The sequence below is a fragment of the Telopea speciosissima genome, chromosome 6 (genome assembly GCF_018873765.1).
Source record: "Telopea speciosissima isolate NSW1024214 ecotype Mountain lineage chromosome 6, Tspe_v1, whole genome shotgun sequence".
Lineage (NCBI taxonomy): Eukaryota > Viridiplantae > Streptophyta > Magnoliopsida > Proteales > Proteaceae > Telopea > Telopea speciosissima.
In genome coordinates, this window is record NC_057921.1 from 6,084,742 (window position 1) to 6,110,554 (window position 25,813).

The 25,813-nt window shown below is 39.0% G+C and overlaps 1 protein-coding gene across 1 annotated transcript; it reads left to right on the plus strand.

The window, feature by feature from the left end:
* Positions 1-16,518: 16,518 nt before the first annotated feature.
* LOC122665410 lies at positions 16,519-16,953 on the plus strand. Its single transcript, XM_043861559.1, has one exon. The coding sequence runs from the start codon at positions 16,519-16,521 to the stop codon at positions 16,951-16,953; it is 435 nt and encodes a 144-aa protein (XP_043717494.1).
* The last annotated feature ends 8,860 nt before the right edge of the window (positions 16,954-25,813 follow it).

Below are 25,813 nucleotides of genomic sequence, written 5' to 3' on the forward strand. Positions count from 1 at the left end.
CGGGCACAGGGGCCAAACTCCGCCCGCGCTCGGCCACCGCAAGGGCGCGGGCGGCGCCAGCGTGGTGGCCCCGGCGGCGTGCCCTCGGCTGATGGCCTGGGGCGCGGCTTGCGTTCAAAGGCTTCGATGGTTCGCGGATTACGCAATTCACACCAAGTATCGCATTTCGCTCGTTCTTCGTCGATGCAAGGCCGAGATATCCGTTCCCGAGAGTCGTTCGTGATATTCGTTCAAGACAATACACATCACGCCAAGGTACGATGGCCGCCCATTCCGTTGTGAATTCCTTGGCGCCGCCGCGCCGATTGTTGTGTTTGGGTCAATGCCACGGATACCCGTGGACCCGACCTTACAGGGGTCAGGAGGAAGGGGCTCACACCCCCTCCACACCCTTCCCCCTTTGATCATATGATGCGACATGTTCGCGGGTCTATCTGCCGGCGGTATCGACATGATCCTTCCGCGGGTTCACCTCACGGAAGCCTTGTTCCGACTTCTCCTTCCTCTAAATGATAAGGTTCCGGTGGACTTCTCGCGGCGTCGCCGGCGGTGAGCCGCCCGCGTCGCCGCGTCCAAACACTTCCCGGACCATTCAATCGGTAGGAGCGGCGGCGGTGTGTACAGGGGCGGGGCGTAGTCACAGCGGCTGATGACTCCGCTTACTAGGAATTCCTCGTTGAAGACCAACAATTGCAATGATCTATCCCCATCACGATGAAATTTTCAAAGATTACCGGGCCGTCGGCCAAGGCTATAGACTCGTTGAATACATCGGTGTAGCGCGCGTGTTCTGTTCTTCAGGAAACTTGGAGCATGGGGTGTTTATATAGGCCTCACCATTGCTGTTCCTTGCGAAAAATCACCCAAAATAGACCCAAATTTAGTCCAATTTGGAGTTCGGGAGCCCAAGATATCTCAAGTTGAAGTTGGACTGCCCAAAGCCCTCCAAATGGAATCTTTCGGGTACAGGAAATATAACTTTTAGTTATTGTGTTAAGGCCCCTAGAATCTGAACTTTGGCTTCACTTTGTCTCCGGCCGACTATCAATAATTGCAAATAAACCCCTACAGACCATTTTCGCGCTTCGTTACGGAAACGACCGTAACTTCTTCGTTTCAACTCAGAATCATGTGCCGTTTAAACCGTTGCGAAGCTGACTCGATGGGCTACGCATTCAAACCATTAACACCTCTAAACTGCTTAAAAACATTTCCTTAGCATCATCTCCTCCATTTTCACAAGAAATCACCTAAAACCTGAAAAGCACAAGAAAGCATCTAGTAACTCTGTCCAATGTGGTAAAATGTATGCTTTATGCCCTAAGATTTCACACATAAATGTGCTCATCAGCACACATTAAACTGCCAATGATACTAGAGTATTCCAATTGAGATATACAATTCCCTTCATTAGAAGTTAATCTAATAGAGTGATCATATGGGGTAGCAACTGGTTTACAATTCTAATGATTGAATTTCTTTAATATTTTCCTTATGTAATGAGATTGTATTAAAGAAATACAATCAGAAGATCTAACAATTTTGATTCCTAAAATTACATTTGCTTCATCCATATCTTTCATATCAAAACATGAAGATAGAAAAGTCTTTGTCTCTAATATAATACTTGAATTAGTACCAAAGATTAACATATCATCAACATATAAACATATTATAACACCATATCCATTCTTGAATTTAGAATAAATACATCTATCAGATTCATTTATTCTATATCCATTTGCTACAACCTTTTGGTCAAATTTATCATGCCATTGCTTAGGAGCTTGTTTTAGACCATATAAAGATTTGACTAGTTTATAAACCTTATTTTCCTGGCCTTTTAAAACAAATCCTTCAGGTTGTTCCATATAAACTTCTTCTTATAAATCTCCATTTATAAAAGCAGTTTTAACATCCATTTGGTGCATAATAAGTTTATTATTCGATGCTAAAACAATTAACAATCTAATTGTACTAATTCTAGCAACTGGAGCATATATATCGAAATAGTCAATACCTTCCTTTTGCTTAAAGCCCTTGGCTACAAGCCTAGCTTTAAACTTATCAATGGTTCCATTAGCTTTAAGCTTTCGCTTAAAGATCCATTTACAACCAATAGGTTTAAATTCAGGAGGTAAATCTGTTAAAACCCATGTTTTATTATCCATGAGAGAATCCATTTCATCATTTATAGCTTCTTGCCAAAAGACAAAATCTTCAGAATTCATGACTTCTCGAAAAGTCAATGGATCATGTTCAATATTATACACACAAGAATATGTAACTTCATTTCTATTACCTTCTACCAAGTATTGATAGAATCCTGGACCAAAGGATTTTTCTACTCTAACTCTTTTACTTCTTCTTAATTCAACACTCTCATTATTTTCAGAGTTTGATTGTAATGTATCCTGATCCTCCTTGTTTGTATCTTCATTCTTCCGTTTCCTAGAGAATGAATCCTCAAAGAACTCAGCATCTCTAGATTCCAAAATTATATTTTGACTAACGGTCTCTGTAGATTCCATTGTTAGGAATCTATAGGCCTTGCTATGTTGGGCATAGCCAATGAAAATACATTCAATTGCCTTTTCACTTAATTTAGGTCTTTTAGGATCTGTTAACCTTACTAATGCTCTACATCCCCATACTTTGAAATATCTAAGAGAAGATTTTCTCTTCATCCAATATTCATAGGGAGTGATATTAGTCTTTTTATGAGATATACGGTTAAGTATATGACAAGCAGTCATTAATGCTTCCCCCCATAAATTTTTTGGTAAGTCAGAAGTAAGTAAAAGTGTATTCACCATTTCTGTTAGAGTCCTATTTTTTCTTTCTGCTACTCCATTCTGTTGAGGACTATAGGGTGCCATTGTTTGATGGATAATTCCATAAACTTCACAGAAATCATCAGTAGAGAAATATTCTCTTCCTCTATCAGTTCGTAAGATTTTAATCTTACGATCTAATTGATTTTCAACTTCGATTTTGTAGATTTTGAATTTCTCCAAAGCCTCATCTTTAGTCCTTAATGGGTACACATATGTATATTTTGAACAATCATCTATAAAAGTGATGAAATATCTTTTACCACCTCTAGTTAGAATACCTTCTAACTCACACAAATCAGAATGTACCAATTCTAAGAGTTCTGTATTTCTTTCTACTTTCTTAAAGGACTTCCTAGTAATTTTAGACTTGATGCATACAGAACATTTGTCTTGACTAGAAGATGTGCATTCTGGTAATAAGTCTAATTTAACCATATTTCTCATGCACTTATAATTAACATGCCCAAGTCTAGAATGCCACGTATCAAAAGTAGAAACAATGTAAGCAAAAGATGGATTTTCATTAATCATATTAAACTTATACATACCATTCGATGCATAACCTTTTTCAACATAAATTCCCCTTTTGGACACGATGATGTTCCTTGACTCAAACATGATTTTAAATCCATGTTTGTCAAGCAAGCTTACAGACATTAAATTCTTCCCAATATCAGGAATATGAAGTACATCATTCAAAGTAAGCTTCTTTCCGGATGTGAGATTCAGAACCATTGTGCCTTTACCTATGACCTTAGCAGTTGAAGAATTTTTCATAAAGAGATCTTGTCCATCTGCTATAGATTCATAAATTTTGAACAGATTTTTGTTCTTGGCAACGTGTTTGGTTGCACCGGAATCAATCCACCATTCCTCATCATCACCCACTGTATATACCTCAGATATCATAGCAGTCTAATCATCATTGTCAACCATGTTGGCTTGGTCCTTCTGTTGCTTCTCCTTGAGAAAAACTCTACATTGTTTCTTGAAATGATCGGCTTTTCTGCATTTCAGCAAGCCGCTTTAGGGTTAGTAAAAGTACCCTTCTTCTTATCCGAAACAGTGCCTTTCCCATCATACTTTCTCTTTTTGCCCTTAGAAGATGCACTTTCTATAACATGAGCCTTAGGAGATTTTTTCTTCAATTCAAGTTTGTCCAGTTTACGAGAATTCTCTTCAACTTGGATATACTTTATCAGCTCTTGCATAGTCATTGCATCTTTCTTTTGTTTCAACTCTTTCCGACAGTCTTTTCAAGCAAAAGGTAACTTAGAAATAATAGAAGATACTTGGAAAGATTCGTCAAGAGAATGGCCCTCAGAGATGATTTGATTCATGAGACCTTGCAACTCATAGGTTTGTGAAATAATGGACTTATCTCCTAGCATTCTGAAATCAAATAACTTACTTATAAGGAATTTCTTGTTGCCAGCATCTTCAATCATGTACTTGTTATCAAGATCCTCCCATAATTCCTTTGATGTGCTATCTGTAAATTTGGGCTCGTACACATCATACAGTGAGTTCGACAGTCCAGTGAGGATATAACCTTTGCACATGAAATCATCCTGTTCCCACTTCTGGCGTTGCTTGATCTGAACCAATGTTTCTCCATTGGAAGGTTCTCCATCGATGTTTGTCGGCGCTACTGGCTTTTCTTCATTCAGGACATGAGCAAGCTTCAAAGCAGTGAGGAAGAAATACATCTTCCCTTTCCAACGTTTGAAAAATGACCCATCAAACTTCTCAAGTTTGTTTATCTCGTTTCCAGGTATCTTCATTATTGCAGTCTCCTCCATTGAATCAAATACTGTTTGAAGATTGTTAAATTAAACTGGAATCAAAAGGAACAGGACAAAAAGATGACCTGAGTCGAATGAAGTCATTCTGTCTTTAAGATAGTATTTGCACCCTCCTATTCCTGCAAAGGGTTGCAGCAAACCTGCCTCCCAAGATAATCAGGCTAAAATAGATTACTGGTTGCAGAATCAGTAACCTCTTGAAACTATCAGAGAAGTTTTTGTTACATTGGACTGAGAGAATTCGTGGCCCATTTATAGGCCCACAGGGCTTGTTCGGATGGGTCACACCCATTGGCTCATATGGCTTGACCCCTGTCAAGTCATGTCTATTAGGCTGGGCTCAACGTTGAACCAAGGGTTGCACCCCCACTTTGATCAGCCACCGATCCAACGGTTGGATCGAATCTAAGTACCCTTTGATCAGACACCATCGATCCCGAAAAGATTAAGGCAACATACTGCGACGATGCGCACGTGCGAAGTGTAAAGTACGCCATCAAAGCACCACATTGCGCCTCATGCACACGCACGTGCAGGTGTACAAGTACGCACTCGGACGATCACCGTCCTCGCTCGCAAGTGCACCATACAACCCTTTCTAAACATAACATATGATAATAGCACACAATCATATATAAACCAAAGGAAACACTTCTCCGTAATCGATGTGGGACTAAATCCCACCTCTATTATTTGGAAAATTCCAATAGTACACAAAAGTGGCTTCAATACATCCATCAATTCATAATCACACATCGTATTATAATAACCATCACCACTCACCTCAATTCTTTGTTAGTCCAAAAATCCTCAAGCACTTTGGTCAAGTAAGGGATCCTACATAAGGGGAAACATCTCAATTACATAGTGTTTTAAGCTTAGACATTGATTAATATACAAAGCCCTAACATCCCCAATCACCACAATTCAAAAATACACTTTGGGGTCATCCGGTTGACACCCCCCAGAAACCAAGGTTTTCAGGGTCTGCTCACAATGACCACCTGGTCGAGGTTCAATCGACCCACACCTATCTGATAGCATCCGGTTGACCGCCTCTGTATGCTGGACGGCCGCAAGCTAAAAATTTCCTTCTCATGAGAGTAGTTCCTCCATTGGTCTTTAGGGTATATACTATGGGGTTTTCAACCTACTCTAAAATTATACGAAATTACTACTATTGCTCACTACTGAGTCACAATCTAAACTCAAAGTCAACTTAAAACATCAAACCATTAAGAAATTTGGTAATTCTTGCCTCAAACTCTTCAATCGCAATTTACAAGTGTTTTCAAATCCTTGTCCCAGGAGAACTCCTTCAATAAGTCTTGGATTTCTCTCCCAATGTTCCTCAATTTCATGGGCTTGGAGTATCAATTAACCAAGAACATCCCCTTTCATAAAGTACACTAACCCACATCAACAAATTTCTAAGAATCCCTTCCATAATTCTTAAATAAAGTCCAAAACAAGACAAAACAACTATCTAGCATGGAACTTAGACTTACCTCAATTCATAGCCTACACAAATTAAAGCTCCCTTCAATTCCTTTACTAAAGTCTCAAGTTCTTAAGAAATTACACTTTTAAACACACAAGGCGCTCCACATTTCCTCCTTGCCCAAATCTTCTTTCAATTCATAAGCTTAATAGCATGCACAACCAAAATCCCCTAAAATCTCCTCCTCCATTCTATTCTCTTCTTATTTCTTCTCAGATTTCCAACAACTTAGTAATTTTAGGATAAAAAAATGAACCAACCAAACTAACAAAACTAACTTCTATTTACTTAGTTCTACATAGGCTAATGGCAATCATGTAAATCCCATCTAGTTCAAGTCCATTTCTAGAAATTACCCCTCATAGATTCCATGATCCACTTACTCTTTAACCAATAGGAACACATGCACATTCACCTGACTGCATAAGAAAAGAATGAAAAAAATGATGTGTTGGAAGTACTAAACATAAAAAATGCAATCAAATACTCTTTCGGATTTCTTGGAAGAAAGCATTGTTTTGAGAATTGGTGCGACGATCCGCCAAGATATCAGCGGCATCCTTCACACGTTCTTCTATTGAAATGGTTTTTCCAAGCACGCTCCACTCCATGATATCCTCCATCACATGATTGGTGATGGGTAAAATCAGATTGGAGTGGGGTTGCACCCCCTCCTTTTCTATTCGAGAAACGACGAGCATGACTGAAGTAGCTATACATACAAATCTATTTACGGATCTTTATGCTCCGATTGGAATTGAAAGTTCAAGAATAGGTGGCTAACATACCACCATAATGAAACTGCTTTTTATTTTTGTATACAGATTGTATTTCTGTTTGCTTCGTCGGGATACTCTTACTACCACAAATATTCACTTAACAACCTCAATGGACAAAACTAATAGCCTTGAACCAATCCATCACTTAAAATGAACCAACACAAACTTGGACCCAAACCAAACCCATCAAATAACCATAAATACATAGATTGAACCAAACCAACCATACAATTGCACACCTGTGAGGGCAATGACATGGTGGGGGATCACCACGTGTCATCTGTAGGTCAAAACTACGGTCCAGGGATCAAGCCATGGTTCTCTAGGGAAACCAATATACTACAAAATTAGGGTTTTGCATTCCCTGGGTTATCCCATGGTGTCCCATTTAAATTTTAGGGTTTCCCATGGTTGCCCATGGGAACCCTGGTGCATCCCTGTTAGGGTTTCTCCTTCCCTCATGTGTCCTACACAATTATAGAACACATTAGGGACAGAGAAACAACATCTCTAGTCATCACATGGCAAGAAGGATCCATCCCATACTCGAATGCGTAGCAAAAATAAATCGACTCGAGTTTCTTTCGCATCCCATAAATATTAAACAATTAAAACAGAAGGAATTAATCAAGAACTGCTAACTTGGTGAGCCTAAAGTGTTGCTCCTCCAATAGATAGTGCTTCTTCCTCTAAAAAGCACTCCAAGCAGACAAATCTGAACCTCCAGTGGTGCTACCAAGGTTCTCCAAGCCAATCCGAATATATCTCCAACCAGATCTGGGTTTCTAAAACCCTACCTCTCAAAACTAGAGAGTAAGAAGAAGAAATCACAAGAGAGAAAGAAGGAGAGCCAAAACCGTGGGAGGGGGTGGCTGTGAAAAACATGGAAGCCTGTCTCCCTCCTACATTTTTGGTTCTATTTATAGATGGATTTCCAAAATCCAGATGGGAAGAATCCCTGTTTGAGTTAAAATAAAACCGCAAGCGTACGGGTCAATCGTAGCTACGGGTCGAACACGAGGAGATATACGCCACTCTATTTAACTAACTTAAAAGTAATGCAAAATGAACCAAATTAAAGTGTTAAATTAAACTAATTAAACTAACGAAAATCAATGCATCCTAACTCATAAGCATCTAACAAAATTAAGGGATTAAATCGGCGTCCTAACACATGAGCATCTAACCTATCAAACTAAAGCGAATTGAAAGGAATAAAAATACAGCCACACATACTAACCACATAAAAAGAAATAAAGGAATAAAAATGCATCCATAAATCACAACCATATAAAATTAAAATAAAAGAAATAGAGGGGGAAGAAGAAGAAGAAGATAGAGAGAGATAGAGGAGATGGAGAATGAGATTGAGAGTTTAGATAGTAAAACCTGGATGTGCTTGCATGAATGTAAATGAAAAGCTTGAATACTTGCATAAACTTACTATGGCCTCCTCTTCTAAATCTTCAAGTCTTGTCATCAACTTAAGAACTTAGACTAGAAGGCTTAAAACCTAAACTAGAATTAAGAAATTACAACCCAATTGAAGACTTAAATTGAAATTAAAGCATAAACTAAACCTATTATAAGCATTAACTAAAAATTATAAAAGCAAACTAGAACTTAGAAAAGCCAAAAATCACAAATTAGAAGGAGAAGAAGAGAAGAAATTTCACTAAGTGAATGAGCAAATTTTTACAAGAGAGGTAGGGGGTATTTATAGGTGGAAGAGAGGAGAAGAGAGAAGATGGAAGTGTAGGAGAAATATTCCCTAAGAAAAGAGAATATTCTCTTCTCTTTCCTCTTTTACAATGCCTTGAATCCTAAGAAAAAAGAAAAAAAATAGAAAGAAGAAGAAGAGAAGATTGTTTACATAGAGCTTCTATCTTGCAAAATAAACTTCCAATTTTAACAAGTGCTTCCTTTTCTTTGTAGATATCTTCTCCAAGCAATAAAATCAAAGCATCTTTGATTTTTCAACCTTCCATAGATGAGAAAATATAAATCTATCCCAAGTAGAATTTCAGAAGTGCCCTTGAGAAGTTGGAGGAGAGAGAGAGTAAGGGTGATGACTAGGATTCCTTCAAGAATAAATAAAATACCCATTCTGTCCTTCAGAAAACGTGGAGCATGGGGTGCTTATATAGGTCTCACCATTGTGTTCCTTGCGAAAAATCACACAAAATAGACCCAAATTTCATCCAATTCGGAGTTGGGGAGCCCAAGATATCTCAAGTTGAAGTTGGACTGTCCAGAGCCTTCCAAATGGAATCTTTCGGGTACAGTAAAGTAACTTCTGATAATTTCATTAAGGCCCCTAAAATCCGAACTTCCGTTTCACTTTGTTCCCATCCGACTGTCAATAATTATAAATAAACCCCTGCAGACCATTTTCACGCATCGTTACGGAAACGGCCATAACTTCTTCGTTTCAACTCGGAATTAAGCGCCATTTGAACCATTGCGAGGCTGACTCGATGGGCTATGCATCCATTTACACTTCTAAAAAGCTTAAAAACATCTCCTTAGCATCATCTCCTTCATTTTCACAAGAATTCACCTAAACCCTGAAAAGCACAAGAAAGCACCGAGTAACTCTATCCAATGTGGTAAAATGTATAATTTATGCCCTAAAATTTCACACATAAATGTGCTCATCAGTCCCATTTAAATTTTAGGGTTTCCCATGGTTGCCCATGGGAACCCTGGTGCATCCCTGTTAGGGTTTCTCCTTCCCTCATGTGTCCTACACAATTATAGAACACATTAGGGACAGAGAAACAACATCTCTAGTCATCACATGGCAAGAAGGATCCATCCCATACTCGAATGCGTAGCAAAAATAAATCGACTCGAGTTTCTTTCGCATCCCATAAATATTAAACAATTAAAACAGAAGGAATTAATCAAGAACTGCTAACTTGGTGAGCCTAAAGTGTTGCTCCTCCAATAGATAGTGCTTCTTCCTCTAAAAAGCACTCCAAGCAGACAAATCTGAACCTCCAGTGGTGCTACCAAGGTTCTCCAAGCCAATCCGAATATATCTCCAACCAGATCTGGGTTTCTAAAACCCTACCTCTCAAAACTAGAGAGTAAGAAGAAGAAATCACAAGAGAGAAAGAAGGAGAGCCAAAACCGTGGGAGGGGGTGGCTGTGAAAAACATGGAAGCCTGTCTCCCTCCTACATTTTTGGTTCTATTTATAGATGGATTTCCAAAATCCAGATGGGAAGAATCCCTGTGAGAGTATGACACTCTCTCTCCTGATTTGCTCTATCTGTTTCTCAGATAGGCTTTATCTGTTTATCTCAGATTGGCTTTATCTATTTATTTTAGAGTCCTTCGCTTGGTGAAGAAGCAGAATCTAATAGGGAAAGTATTAATTAATTTCTTTATTTAATATCTATGGATAATTACAATTAGCACCATATCCATTAATTAAATAAAGAACCAATTAAAATAGTAAATTCCAAATAACTCCCTATATGCTAACAATTTATCATGTACAACCCCCCCACTAATCAATACCATCATTATGGAATCTAGGGCATGTACACATGTACTGCCAAACCCCAATCCATAGTACATGTCCATATACGAGCGTCTGTGCATCTGATCGGGTCCCGCAAAAACTCGACAAAACACTTTGTTCAAATAATTATAAATAATCTATCATTTTATGTAAAATAGATTTTTGCAAAATCATTTCCAAAACGACACTGGATCCAGATTCTGATCCGACCATACACAGATAGTCTCAATCTTGGTGTTCCCCAATCGGGCAGTGGTGACCATGTTGGATAACTCCTTCACTCACAAAGTGTTCACGCATTCCTAGAACACTGGCTTTGACTCGCTTGAGTCTCAGTCATTGATGAACCAAAGAATGTGATCACACTTTGCAGTGACAGGGTTCCCTCAGGCATAGGGTGTCGGTGACACATGTCTATCCCTTCCTACATCTGACAATAATACATGAGGAAATTGATAAAGTAGATTCTTCGCCAATGCACACATCAAACATGTGAGCACTCGCATTCGTTCCCTAACATCACATGTCTAGGCATACCCAATGCGACGACCATATGATAAGGGTGTCCAGTCCAAACCCTAGTCGTGACTACCATTTTAAGTAAAGCTTACGGACACATAATGCTCAAAAAGTTTATATCGCATGTGACAATATCAAACTAAAATGTATAAATGTTCAATACAAAGGTGAACCGGGTTGAATCGGACCAAACCGGGTTTGATGGACACACACTTGTCCAACATCATCCACCTCATCCCTCCTTGGGGGGAAGAGAGAGGTGAATTGAATGTTGGGAGTCACCACCTAGAGGAGGGTTTCGGATCCGTAGTGTAAATGTAATGACTCTCATATAACGCCCTTTTGGGGACTGATCGGTCCATTGGTCTGGGTACGAGTCAAGTTATGATTCGGGGAAGGTATTAGGCACACCAGTCCGCCCGGACTTTCTGGTCTTCCTATTGCTTGGCTAGGTAGGGTTATAACATGTTTTAGGGTGAGAAAATAAGTCAAGTACATCAAAGAGAAACGAAGCATGAAATACAAAGAGGGGTAAGATGACATACCTGGAAATTCGGCTGCATAGTAAGGGCTAGTATACATAAAAGTAAAAGCAAATAGCGAAAGGAATGAATAATGGGGTTAAACATGTGAAAATCATGTTATGCAAGTAATGGATATAAGCAGCAGGATGTCAAGTAAAACCTATATAAAAGAATAAATTAAAATAAGGTAAGAATATAAAGCACGATGGGAATTCAGAAGAACAAAAACCCTAATCTAGGTGCATGCATACGAATAGTCAAGGTATTGAAACATAAGATATTACAGAGGTGTAACATGATATATGTGATATGACACAGGAAAGATGCATTGGAAAACTTTAAAGCATTGTGATAAAAAGGGATATTCAAATCCTAAGCTAAGAGGATGCATGAGAACAGAAACATGCCAGGCATGGAATCATATGAAAAAAAAAAAAAAAACAGCAGATGCATGTAATAAATAGAAATAGGGGGAGTCTTAAATTACAGGTGATGGGGATTATGAATGAGAATGTAGAATATAGAAAACAAGAAGATCATGTGTATGACCACCATATAAGGAGATGGGGTCACACACCTCCTAAAAGATGCAAAACAGATGTGAAAGAGAAAGAGACAAAAACGACAAAAAATAAATGAGAAAAGAGGTATTTACCTAGTTAGAAGACTTGAACTTGAGGGAGCTGGAGCCTTAACTTTTGTGACTTAGGGGAGTGATGTATGGAAACAATATCACCAATAGTTTGGGCTTCTTTGTCACTCTTTCGAGCAGCACTTCGTCGTCAGTCCTCGAAGTTCACTTAATATGTGTTAACTAGCTAAGGTAGGACTTAGAGAGTTGTCCAAGGATTCAAGCCTTCTAAGGACCCTCCTCAACGGTAGAGGGGGTGTATTTATAGATGTAGAGGGGGTGTGTGCACTCCCAAATTTGTGCTAGGGTGTTGGGCTTGATTCGGATCGTCGGAGAGGCATCGTAATGGGTGTCTTTGCATCGATGGTAGGTGTTTGGTCAAAGTAATGACCAATGGTGTGTGGGAAAGTGCTTTGTTGCTAAAGGAGGAGTTTCTTCGGGACTAAGTGTTGGATATAACCTTTATGTGTCCATCAAACCCAATTTAATTTGATTAAATTAATTAATTTTATTTTATTTAATTATGTACTTGTCATAATTGTATATTACATCTGCCCAATTCAAACCGTTTTGTTCACAACTACGGATAGATTTGGGCAATCTATTCTATGGTTGCTATATTTTACATTCGTACAATAGTGATTGACCAAAATGTAAATATAGGCATATTTCGTGTTGAACATGATCCACGGGGATTCCCGAATTATTCACTGTCAAGTTGTAGTTGCAATGGGAATCTCCGGTAGTTATTTTCTCTGTACTTGAGAGACACTTGCCATTTTATTTATGTTCTGTACATTTATGGTGTGCCAATGGTTGATGTCTACCTAAAGGACTGACTAAATATCGGCCGCTTAGTGTGCACAATGTAAATAGTTATGGATGTGATGCTCAATAAAGTTTCCACTGCCCATAAAGGGAGAACACCAAAAAGGGAGTGAATGGATTTGATTGTGCCAAATCCAAGGCCTTGGTATTTTGTAAAGTGTTTGCAAAGAGTATTTTATTTTATTAATATTAAATTATATGTATTTTGGAAAAGAGTTTTCAAAGAGTTTTATGGCCAATCAAAGTCCTCTATACTCTCGTGATAAATTATAATGGACAGGAATTGTGACGGTGACATTTATTCTATGGTTGCAATGGCCCATTATAGGTGTTAGTAGTGTGGGGAGAAAATGTAATAAAATTACCTACCGCAAGGGATTTTTCAAGTTACGCCCTGGTAGGATCATCTTTTACCATAATTTTGGATAAGTTTTATCCTTATATGCAATTTAGGATAATTTTATGGGCTACCCTTTAGGATCACACCACTTGGTTAGATTTGGACCGTAGGTTTTCCACCTCCTCAATTAGGTCTCTCTATATATAAAGAGACCTAAGGCCGATGATGATTGATGATGATAGAGAAAAAATCATTAGAACAATTTGCACAAAATTGTGAGAGAGCTTAGAGAGAGAAAAAGAGAGTCTTCCCTTCCTCGAGCACTATTGGCCATTGGAGGTGAAGCAAGCTTGGGAGATATTCTTCCAGTGTTGCATTCCTTTGGAGGAACACACCAATTGAGTGTTCTAGGTGACCTTGTTCTTCCCTTGATGTTAGTACATTAATGTGTTTTGAGATCCTTGTATACGCATAAAATTTTATGATTACATGAGAATTCCATCGCTTCCGCTGTCACTAACAATTGGCATTAGAGCGTAGGTTCTTTATTAAACACATGTCAAAATCAATTTGCAATATTCTTCCTCCATTATTGTTTTTTGAGTTTTTTTTTTTGAATTTTGAGTATTGTACACAAAATTCGAAGTTGACAATATATGAAACAAAAGAGAAGAGGCCACACTAGCCGGAACCGCCGGTTGATAGCCGCGGTAAGCAGGCACAGCCTGCCAGCCGTGCTTGCTGGCCAGCTTATCAGCAGGTATGGGGTGGGCAGTCATGCGTAGGCGTAGCCCTTGCGTGCCACGCAGCTGCAAGTAGCAGCCTGCTGTCGTGTGCCACGTGGGCAGCGGCCCTTGCATCTCAAAAAAAAAAAAAAAGGATCCATGGGGGTTGGGGAAGATAATGATTTTTGAAATTTTTTTGTGTGCATGTGATGTAGATTTAAAAAGTTCATTTTCTTCATGTCAAATTCCATCTTGTAATCTCCATTAATGGAGTTCTAGTTGAAGCTATTTTAATGGAGATTGCTTGAAGATGCTCTAATTGTGTTTTGAACACAATAGGACTTTTAGCAAAGTTTCCTAATTAGATTAGGAAAGTTGGATTTGTGAGCAAGATTGCCTAATTAGATTAGGAAACTTGTATTTGAATTAATTTTCTATTTTGGATAAGAATCTAAATCTAATTAAGTTGCTCACAATATAATGAAAATTTAAAAGGAGTGGGATTTTGATTTTCTATTTAGAATCAATTATTTTCTCTCATGAATGGAAATTGATTTTAAATAGGAATCCTAACTTGATTAGGAAAGTCCAAATTAAAATAGGATTCTATTTAATTGCAAATTGACCATGGGACCCACTTTATTAATACATGGGTTGGACCCATGGGACCCACACGGTTCGGCCTTGGGCCGAACCAAGGGCCGACCCACATGGGTTTGACCCATGGGCCGACCCGAATTGTAAATAAAAAAAATGTTTTGAATGAAATATACGCAAATTTTATTTTTTAATTTAAGGTTCCACTTAGTGTGATTAATTGAGAATTGATTGGACATCGAGTTTTATGAGAACCAAAATGCATTTTCATTCTAACGTCGTTTAATTAAAGAAATTTTAGAATAGTTCTTGAAATTATGTAATTAAACAAATATGTGTGAAATTATAATTTTACCCTCATTGCATTTTATTATGAGTAATATAGAGAATGCAATGCTTTCTTGAGTACATGCCTACCTATCATGTATAGATTGCATATCCAAGTGTTGGGTATTAAAGTTGATACTTGAATCATTTTTAAAGAGTTAAAAGTGGGATTATGAGAATCATGTGGTACCAGCACTTTGATTTTGAGCAATTGATCTAACCATTTGTTTTGTAGCATAGAATGATCATGGGATTAAGTATGTGATGGTTGTTTTATATTTATGTCACTTCTTAATTTTCCCCCCTCTCTTCTTACCCCATTCTAAATGGTTGTATTCCCTTGGGCAGCCCTATAATTGGAGGGTTGGTTTCCCAAGGTTTTCTAAATGGTTGTAAAATTTTAATCTTTATTTTTAAATTAATGAGATGTGATTTAATTTTAAAGTCCAATGGATGTAACCGCCTTAAGACATGAGATGATCTTTGAGATGAAAGAAGAGGAACGTGACTTCAAGGAAGACAAAGTTTCGAGTGGGAGCTTCTCAAGTTTCAAGGAGTTGAAGGCCTTCGAGAATCCCATGACCATACCATATTATTGTTTACTTTATTTGCTTTATATGGTTTGCTATATGTTAGTACATAGGGTAATATTTGCTTGTGCGCATTACTAGATGCATGTGATGCATGATGGTTAGGAGTAACATGGTTAATGCGCAGTAATGTTAAAATTATCTTATTGCCCTCGACTAAGTAAAACAAGTAATAGTGCGAAAATCTTTAACGGTTAGAATCCTGTGGCCTCCTATCTTGATGAGAGAATGGACTATCCATAGACCACTTTGGGAACTTCAAAAGGTTAACCTTAGTGATCAGTAGATAAACAGTATCCTCCCATCTCTGGCGTGATAGAAACAATCATAGTAAATAGGTATAGCCTGAGTGTCAGCATTACCTAAGAGCCATGAATTGTTTTGAGGAGATAGGTACCTACTTAACTTGAGTGTGCAGTGAACTCCGAAAGGCTAAGCTATCACTCAGGTGGCCAAAGTATATTGGAGGTCAACCCTTATATTAGGATATTGACAGCAAAATATATACATAGTGAACTTCGAAAGGCTAAGCTATGCATATTAAAGGCTTGGAAGTCTCCAATTCACATTTTCGACTGAGAGGGATGTTGATTTTGTGAGTTACCATTGGAATGTGATGCATATTTTCATAATTATTTCGATGGTATGGTTGCTAATTAATTGCTTGTACGTTATTTGTAGACCCTAGCTACCATCAATATGACCAACAACACCGCCCTCAATTCCCTACTTAATGACAATAGACTGATTAGGACTAATTACCCTGAGTAGAAGCGAAAGCTTATACTCGTTCTGAAGGCAGAGAAGATCTACTATGTCATTTCTACTGATGGACCTCCCTTACCCCACACCACTGAAGGTGACGACTATGTGGGTTGAGAGACCTTCAATGAGAAGGACACTCTGGCCACCGCCTATATTCTTAGCTCCATTGATAAGAACCTCCAGAGCTCATGTGATGACCTGAAATTGGCCAAGGATGTGATGGAACACTTAGAGCAGACTTTTGGCACGCAAGATCGTCTTGCAGGCCAACAAATCTCCTCAACGCTGTTCTCTACAAAGATGCACGACAGTACCACAATCCAGGATCATATGATGAAGCTTAACAAACTCTTCTCTGGATTAGAGAATAAGGGTACTCTATTTGAGTTGGACTTCAAGATAGAGATTATCTTTGCCTCACTTCCTGACGCCTATAGCTCCTTTATCATGAACTTCCACATGAATAATGTAGTGGTTAACAACGTCTCTGAGCTTACTAACATGCTTATAGAAGTAGAAATTACGTTTAAGAAAAATAAGGTTGTTTCTCTTGTTATTGAGAAGAGTTCTCAAGGTTCAAAGAACAAGAAAAAGAAGAGGACTAAGAAAAGCAAGAAAGGCAAGTCAACCGGTGTGAAAGAGGGAGGAGTGTAGAAGAATAAGGCCAAAGCTAACAAAGGAAAGTGTTTCCATTGTGGCAAGATTGGACACTGGAAGAGAAACTGCTAAGAGTACCTAGCTTCCTTGAAGAGGGACAAGCCAGAGATAGGTATTTTTAAATCTTTTGTTGTTTCTGAATCTCTTATGTTGGTTGGATCAACTAACATGTGGTGTGTGGACTCTGGGTCCACTGCACTCATTTGCAATAAGTTGCAGGGGTTTCAGGAGAGCAGAAGGACAAGAAGGAATGAGATCACCTTCAAAGGTTGAACTGGAGATGAAGTTGAAGTAGTAGCTGTAGGAACTTTTTTCATTTATTTTAGTAATGCTGGTTATTTAAAACTTAATAATTGTTATTTCGTACCTGGATTTAGTAGGAATTTGATTTCGGTTTCAAGACTTATTGATGATGGTTATAAGGTTTCATTTGATAATGATATGATCATTACTCTTCAGGGCAAGTTTATTGCCTCTGGTTTTAAATTGAATGGCCTTTACTTTCTCAATTCTGTCTTGAATGAATCCGATGATTCCAGCATGAATGTTAATGTAATGAAAATAAAGTACTCTCTAAATAATCAAACATATTTATGGCATCTTAGACTAGGCCACATAGGGATAAACAGAATAAACAAGTTAGTTAAGGATGGACCTCTTGAAGGTCTAGAGGTTCTGCCATTTCCAACCTGTGAATCCTGTCTACAAGGTAAAATGGCCAAGTTACCCTTTCCTAAGAAAGGAGGAAGAGCCAACGGCACGTTAGATTTAATCCACTCAGACGTTTGTAGACCACTGAATATCACTGCTAGGCAGGGATATCAGTACTTCGTCACTTTCACCGATAGTCATTCACGTTATGGTTATGTTTATCTAATGCATCGCAAATCGAAAACCTTTGAAAAGTTCAAAGAGTTCCAAGCCGAGGTTGAGAACCAATTAGATAGGCGTATTAAATGCCTCAGATCCGATCGAGGAGGTGAATACTTATTTGACGAATTCTTGGACCACTTACGAGATATGGGGATCTTATCACAACTGACAGCACCAGGCACACCACAACAAAATGGTGTGTCAGAGCGTAGAAACCTAACTCTGTTAGACATGGTTCGATCCAGGCTCACCTATTCTCAGCTGCACTTGTCATTTTAGGGATATGCATTGGAAACGACTATATACATTCTAAACAGGGTTCCAAGCAAGTCTGTGCCCAAGACACCATATGAGTTGTGGACAGGGCGCAAGCCTAGTCTACAACACTTTAAGGTATGGGGTTGTGTTTCACATGTGAAACGACAACATGCAGACAAGCTTGAACCCAGGACTGATAGATTCCATTTCCTAGGCTACCCCAAAGGCACTGTGGGTCACTATTTCTATAACCCAACAGAGAAAAAGGTGTTTATAAGTAAACATGCCATGTTTCTCTAGGATGACCAAATTGCACCCAGAATTGAGCCAGTTGTAATTCAAGAGTTGGATAACATGGATACTCAGATGGTCCCTACACCGTCACCCATTGAAACTTCACCACCGGTGATGAATCCTATAGAGCCTAGGCGCAGTGGGAGAACAATTAGGGCTCCTGACCGTTTAGTTTTCTTTAGCGAGGAATCAAACAAAATAGAAGAGTTCTACATGGTTGCTGATACTTCGGATACGGAACCCTGCACATACCAAGAGGCTATAGGAGATGTGGATGCAACTAGATGGTTAGATGCTATGAAAGCCGAAATGGACTCCATGTACTCTAATGGCGTTTGGACTCTAGCGGATCCACCAGAAGGCATTAAGCCTATAGGATGCAAATGGATCTACAAGAAGAAGAAAGGTGCCAATGGAAGCATGGAGAGATATAAGGCAAGGCTGGTAGCCAAGGGCTATACCCAAAGAGAAGGCATAGACTAGGAGGAGACCTTCTCGCCAGTCGCAATGTTAAAATCCATTCGGATTTTACTTGCCATAGCGGTACACTTTGATTATGAGATCTAGTAGATGGATGTCCAGACTGCCTTCCTGAATGGACATCTTGATGAGGACATTTACATGTCTCAGCCAGAAGGGTTCATTTCCCATGGGGAAGAAAACAAAGTGTGCAAATAGTTGAAGTCAATCTATGGACTTAAACAAGCATCTAGAAGCTGGAACATCAGGTTTGATCAAACAATCAAAGAGTTTGGTTTTGATCAGAACGTTGATGAACCATGTGTCTACAAGAAATTCAGTGGGAGTTCGGTCTGTTTCCTTGTCCTATATGTAGATGACATACTTCTCATTGGGAATGATGTTGGAATGCTCACTTCTGTTAAGAAATGGCTTTCCACCAACTTCTCGATGAAAGACCAGGGAGATGCCATGTATATACTAGGCATCAAGATAGTTAGAGACAGGAAACGCAAAATTTTAGGTCTGTCCCAAGCTAATTACATAGGCAAAGTTCTGGAGAGGTTTAGAATGAAAGATTCTAAAAGAGAAAACGTTCCCTTTAGACATGGCATAGCACTTTCTAAGTGACAATGTCCACAGACCCCTGAGGACATAGAAACTATGAAAGGGGTTCCATATGCTTCGGCCTTTGGAAGCCTCATGTTTGCAATACTGTGTACTAGACTAGATATTTGTCATGCAGTTGGTATGGTTAGTCGATCCCAGTCAAACCCTGGACAGGAACATTGGACAGCTGTTAAGTACATAATGAAATACTTGAGAAGAACAAAGGATTATTTCCTTGTTTATGATGCAAATAACTTATCAGTAGGAGGGTACACAGACTCAGATTTTCAGTCAAATAAAGATGCCTGAAAATCGACATCTGGCATGATATTTATGCTAGTAGGAGGGGCTATCATATGGAAGAGTGCAAAGTAGAAGGCAACAACGGATTCCACAACTGAGGCTGAATATTTAGCAACTTGTGAAGTAGCTAAGGAAGGGGTATGACTGAGAAAATTTCTCGCCTACATGGAGGTAGTACCTGACCTCATTAAAGATCCCATGACTTTGTTATGTGATAACAAAGGAGCCATTACTCAAGCTAAGGAACCAAGAGCAAATAAGAAGAACAAGCACGTGGAGCGCAAGTATCATCTCATTCGAGTGATAATATAAAGAGGGGACGTATTGATTGCCAAAGTTGATTCTGCAGATAATTTGTCCGACCCCTTGACCAAGGGACTTACTTCAGTAGTATTTAATAGACATGTTGAGAACATGGGGATAAAACCTGTTGGACATTTTATTTAATGTGCAAGTGGGAGATTGTTGGATAAAACGTTTGTGTGTCCATCAAACCCAATTTAATTTGATTAAATTAATTAATTTAGTTTTATTTAATTATGTGCTTGTCATAATTGTATATTGCATCTGCTTAATTCAAACCGTTTTGTTCACAACTACGGATAGATTTTGGCAATCTGTTCTATGGTTACTATATTTTACATTCGTACAATAGTGATTGGATCAAAACATAAATATAGGCACATTTCGTGTTGAACATGATCCACGGGGATTCCCAAATTATTCACCGTCAAGTTGTAGTTGCAACGGGAATCTCCAGCAGTTATTTTCTCTATACTTGAGAGACACTTGCCATTTTATTTATGTTCTGTATATTTGTGGTGTGCCAATGGTTGATGTCTACCAAAAGGACTGACTAAATATCGGCTGCTCGGAGTGCACAATGTAAAGAGTTATGGATGTGATGCTCAATAAAGTTTCCACTGCCCGTAAAGGGAGAACACCAAAAAGGGAGTGAACGGATTTGATTGTGCCAAATCTAAGGCCTTGGTATTTTGCAAAGTGTATTTTATTTTATTAATATTAAATTATATGTATTTTGGAAAAGAGTTTTCAAAGAGTTTTATGGCCAATCAAAGTCCTTTATACTCTCATGATAAATTATAATGGACCAAAATTATGGCGGTGACATTTATTCCATGGTTCAATGGCCCATTATAGGTGTTAGTAGTGTGGGGAGAAGATGTAATAAAATTACCTATCACAAGGGGTTTTTCAAGTTATGTCCTGGAAGGATCGTCCTTTACTATGATTTTGAATAAATTTTGTCTTTATGTGCAATTTAGGATAATCTTATGGGCTACCCTTTAGGGTCACACCATTTGGTTAGATCTGGACCGTAGGTTTGCCACCTCCTCAATTAGGTCTCTATATATATAAAGAGACCTAAGACTGATGATGATAGAGAAAAAATCATTAGAACAATTTGCACAAACTTGTGAGAGAGCTTAGAGAGAGAAAAAGAGAGTCTTCTTTTTTCTCAAGCACTATTGGCCATTGGAGGTGAAGCAAGCTTTGTAGATCTTCTTCAAATGTTGCATTCCTTTGGAGGAACACACCATTTGAGTGTTTTAGGTGACATTGCTCTCCTCTTGAGGTTAGTACATTAATGTGTTTATTGAGATTCTTGCATGCTCATAAAATTTTGTGATTACATGAGAAAATGGCCATGGAGCATTTAACGAATGCAACTCTGTAGGAGGAATGTGTATGATATTGGCAAATATCTGGCATTGGTGGCATCTCTTAACAAAAGTGGCACATTCAGCTTCCATTGTTGCCCAATAATACCCCATTCTAAGGGTCTTCTTGGAGCATTTTCGCATTCATATGTGGTCCACAGATTCCTTAGTGAATTTATTCCATAATGATCTGAGCTTATTCCTCATCTACGCATAACAATTGAATGCCATCGTAAGACCTTTTATACAACAGGCTTACTTGGAGAATGAATTGAGTAGCATATTTTCGCAAATGCTTTTTCTTCCCTTTGTGAAGTGTTCAGGGTACTTCCTTTCTTAGCTATAATCAATTATTGGCGCATACCAGGGCTTTCCATCATCGGTGAGTATATTAACTTCCCCGTATGCTGGACCAGTTCTTTTTTCAACTATAAAAGGTCGGATTTTGGCCTGAGGATCACATTCTACCATGGAGGCTATAGTAGCCAAGGCATCTACAAACCGATTGCTATCTCTTGGTAAATATTTGAAAGAGATTTCTTTGAAATATTTAACCATTTGCTCCAAATGTTCTTGATAAGGCTTTAATTTTTCATCTCTGGTCCTCCATTTCCTTTGGGTTTGCCAGATCACGATCGAGGAGTCTCCGAAGACTTTAATCTTTCCTACTCCCACAGATAACGCCATTTCTAAACCAATGGCACAAACTTCATATTCCGTAATGCTATTGGTGCAACTGAACTCCAGACGGAATGCCATCGGTAAGTAAAGGCCTTCTGGTGTTATAAGTAACACTCTTGCCCCAAACCCTTTTTGATTCGTAGCTCCATCGAAATACAACAGCCATTCTTCTTCTTGGCCTTCTTTTACAAGACACAAGTCTTCGTCTGAGAAGAAATCCTCTGTTGGCCGTGAATTTGACCCTACAGGATGTGCTGCCAAGTGATCTGAGATTGCTCGCCCCTTTATGGATTTTTGGTTGGCATATGTTATGTCAAATTCTGATAATAGCAATAGCCATCTGGCCATCCTTCCAATCAACGCTAGTTTCTCAAAAAGATATTTAATCGGATCCATCCTTGAAACAAGTCTAATAGGATGTGAGACCATGTAATGCCTCAATCTTTTAGTCACCCAGACTAAAGAGGTATAGGTCTTCTCTACTGGAGTATAGCAGGTTTCATACTTTAGCAATTTCCTGCTTAAATAGTAAATCGGATGTTCTTCTCCATCTCTTTGATCAATCTGTGCCATCATTGATCCTATCAACATTTCCTACACTGCTAGATACAACAACTAGGGTTCACCCAAGACTGGAGGGACGAGTATAGGGGGATGGACCAAATAATCCTTAATTTTCATGAAAGCATCTTGACATTTATCATTCCATTCTTTTGGCTCTTTCTTTCTAAAGAGCTTGAAAATTGGTTCACACGTCGCAATTAAGCGAGATATGAATCTACTAATGTATTGGATACGGCCTGAGAATTCCCGTACTTCTTTCTCCGTCCTTAGTGCTGGCATTTCAGTGATGACTTTTATTTTGTCAGGATCCACCTCTATCCCTCTTTCACTGATAAGAAATCCTAGCAATCTGTCTGCCCTTGCTCCAATCACATACTTTTGAGGGTTCAACCTCAACTTGCACTCTTTTATTCTTTCAAAGAATTTCCTTAATGCTATAAAATGACCTTGCCGCCGATTTGGTGATTTGACTATCATATCATTGACATATACTTCCACTTCTTTGTGTATCATGTTGTGCAGTATGGCTGTAGCTGCTCTTTGATACGTTGCCCCAACATTCTTTAACCCAAAAGGCATCACTTTGTAGCAAAATGTCCCCCACGGTGTGGTGAAGGCTGTCTTTTCTCGATCCTTTGGACATATGATAATTTGATTATAGCCGGAGAATCCATCCATGAATGACAGTAGGGCATGACCTGCAGTGTTATAGACCAGTATGTCGATATGGGGTAATGGAAAATCATCCTTGGGGATGACCTTATTTAGGTCATAGAAATCGACACACGGTCTAACCCCATCCTTCTTAGGAACTAGAACAATATTGGACAACCACTGAAGGTATTGAGCTACTTGGAGGAATCCTGCATTCCATTGTTTGATGACCTCTTCCCTGATTTTCTCGCTCCATTTCGGCCACATCCATCTCAATTTCTGCTTGACAGGGCGAGCGTCTAGATATGTAGGTAGCCTGTGCTGCACAATTTATGGATCAATGCCAGGCATGTCTTCATAAGACCATGAAAAGACTTCCTCAAATTCCTTGAGGAGAGAGGTCATTCGGGATAATTCTTCATCATTGAGAGAAGAACCGACTTTGATCATTCGAGGGCATTGGTCAATTCCCAAGTTTACAAGACGAGTGTCCCCTCGGATGGGTTAAACTTTTCTTTGCTCCAATTGTTCCAACAAGTAGTGATGTTTATAGACATTACCATCCTCAGAAGAATAAGAAGGAGAAGATAAGACATACTCGGAATCAACAATTTCATTCATGATAAGAGGGTGAGTACATACAGACTCAACAAACTGGAATTTTTCAACCTCCTTTGGGAAAGAAAATACATACTCAAAAATAGACTCAGACAGGATTATATTAGAGCTGGCTACAACTTTAGACTCAACAATGTGGAAATTTTTTGCAACCTTTACCCAGTTTGCTATGGATCCTTGAAGAGGTTGTATGAGAAGCTGAGGTGCTGGCCCTTCTTCTTCCTCGATGATGGCTGCTATTTCAAATAGTCTGCCAATCCCCTGATCCTCTTGGATTCCAGTCTTCCTTGCTTGGTCCAGTTCTATGGCCACCCAGTCTACTTCATCCTCAAAGAATATCTCGAACCCTTGTTGAAGCTTGCTCTTGTCTTGATCGAACCATGGCTCATTGTTTCCATAGTAAGGAAAGTTTTCTCCTTCCTTCACAAAGTAACCGTTCAAGGTCTTGAAATAAGGAATGCTTTTGATTGTATTGTTTCTCTGTTCTGTTTCTCTATTCTGGGACACCTTTCTGTGGGATCTTTCTTGGACTGAAACCTACACCATGATGGTTAGTGTTGGCTTGTATCTTTGGGAAAGCCAGAATCCCCTGCTGATTCTTTCCCAATCCCAATCCTGGAAAATATTTCATCTTCTTCATGATCTTCATGGAAGCCTCCATGCTACTGGGAATTTTGCTGGAATGGGCTCTTCTTCTTCTGTAGACATGGTACATATATTCACAATTTCAAACCCTCCCAGTTGTACTTCTGGTAGAGACGAACTCCCCACTTCAATGGTTACCAATGTTTGTACCATCACTGGATCCCCAAAAATGGTAATCACCTTTTGCTCATGTATAAATTTTAGCTTTTGGTGGAGGCTTGATGCAAGGACTCCTGTCGAGTGTAGCCATGGTCTTTCGAGCAGCATGTTTAAGGACGCCTGAATATCAATGACTAGGAAATCAATGGTGAACCAAGCCGGTTTGACCTTGATATCCGTGGTAAGAATTTCGATTACTTCCCTTCTAGAATTGTCATATACTCTGATGGTTTAACTTGACGGCTTCATTTTGTCAAGAGCTAAACCCATACATTTTGCAGCTCTTAATGGCATAACATTGAGGGCTAAGCCATTGTCAATCAAGACTTGAGGGACTTGGTTTTTATTGCATTTTATAGTGATGTAAAGAGCCTTGTTATGGTTTTTTCCTCCTAGTGGTAGGTCTTCATCTAAGAAAAGCAACGACTAGATGGCATATGTGGTCCCTACTATGTGGGATAACTCCTCCGGCCCTATTTCTATGGGTACTTGCACCCTAGCAAGAGCTTTCAACACCGCTTCTCGGTGAGTTGGCGAAGCCATTAACAATCCCCAAATTGAGATGTTGGCTTGTGCTTACTTCAATTGGTTAAGTACTAGATTCTCTGGATCAATGTTTGGCCTTGGTTGACTAGGCTGATATTTTTCCACCATCAACCCTTTGTTCTTGAAATTCCTCCCACTTTAGTCTCCATGACTTCTGGCTTCTTTTCCTTGATGATAAGCTTGACTGGGCAAAGACTATCTTCGTTTACATCACTATCCGGAATAATGATAGCACCTATTGAGGGATTATTCTTCTTTGATTCTTGCCTTGCAATTTTCTTATCTCCCATGATTGAGATGGATTTCTGAGCTTGGTCCAAGATTTCGGACAGAGATTCTCGCCTCTTGGTGATTTGCTGCATCAGAAGATGATGTTGAGGGTCTGTTAGATTCTCAGGGATCATTTGATGTACTACTTGGAAAGTTTCCAAAGCTGTTTGATACATTTCCTTTGCTTCGGCCAAAGACTTATAAAAGTTGCAATTCTTCTCATCTTCTTGAGAATCAGAACT

Coding starts and splice junctions, on each gene's coding strand:
- LOC122665410 (XM_043861559.1), top strand. CDS start 16,519: ATGGAACACTTAGAGCAGACTTTTGGCACGCAAGATCGTCTTGCAGGC.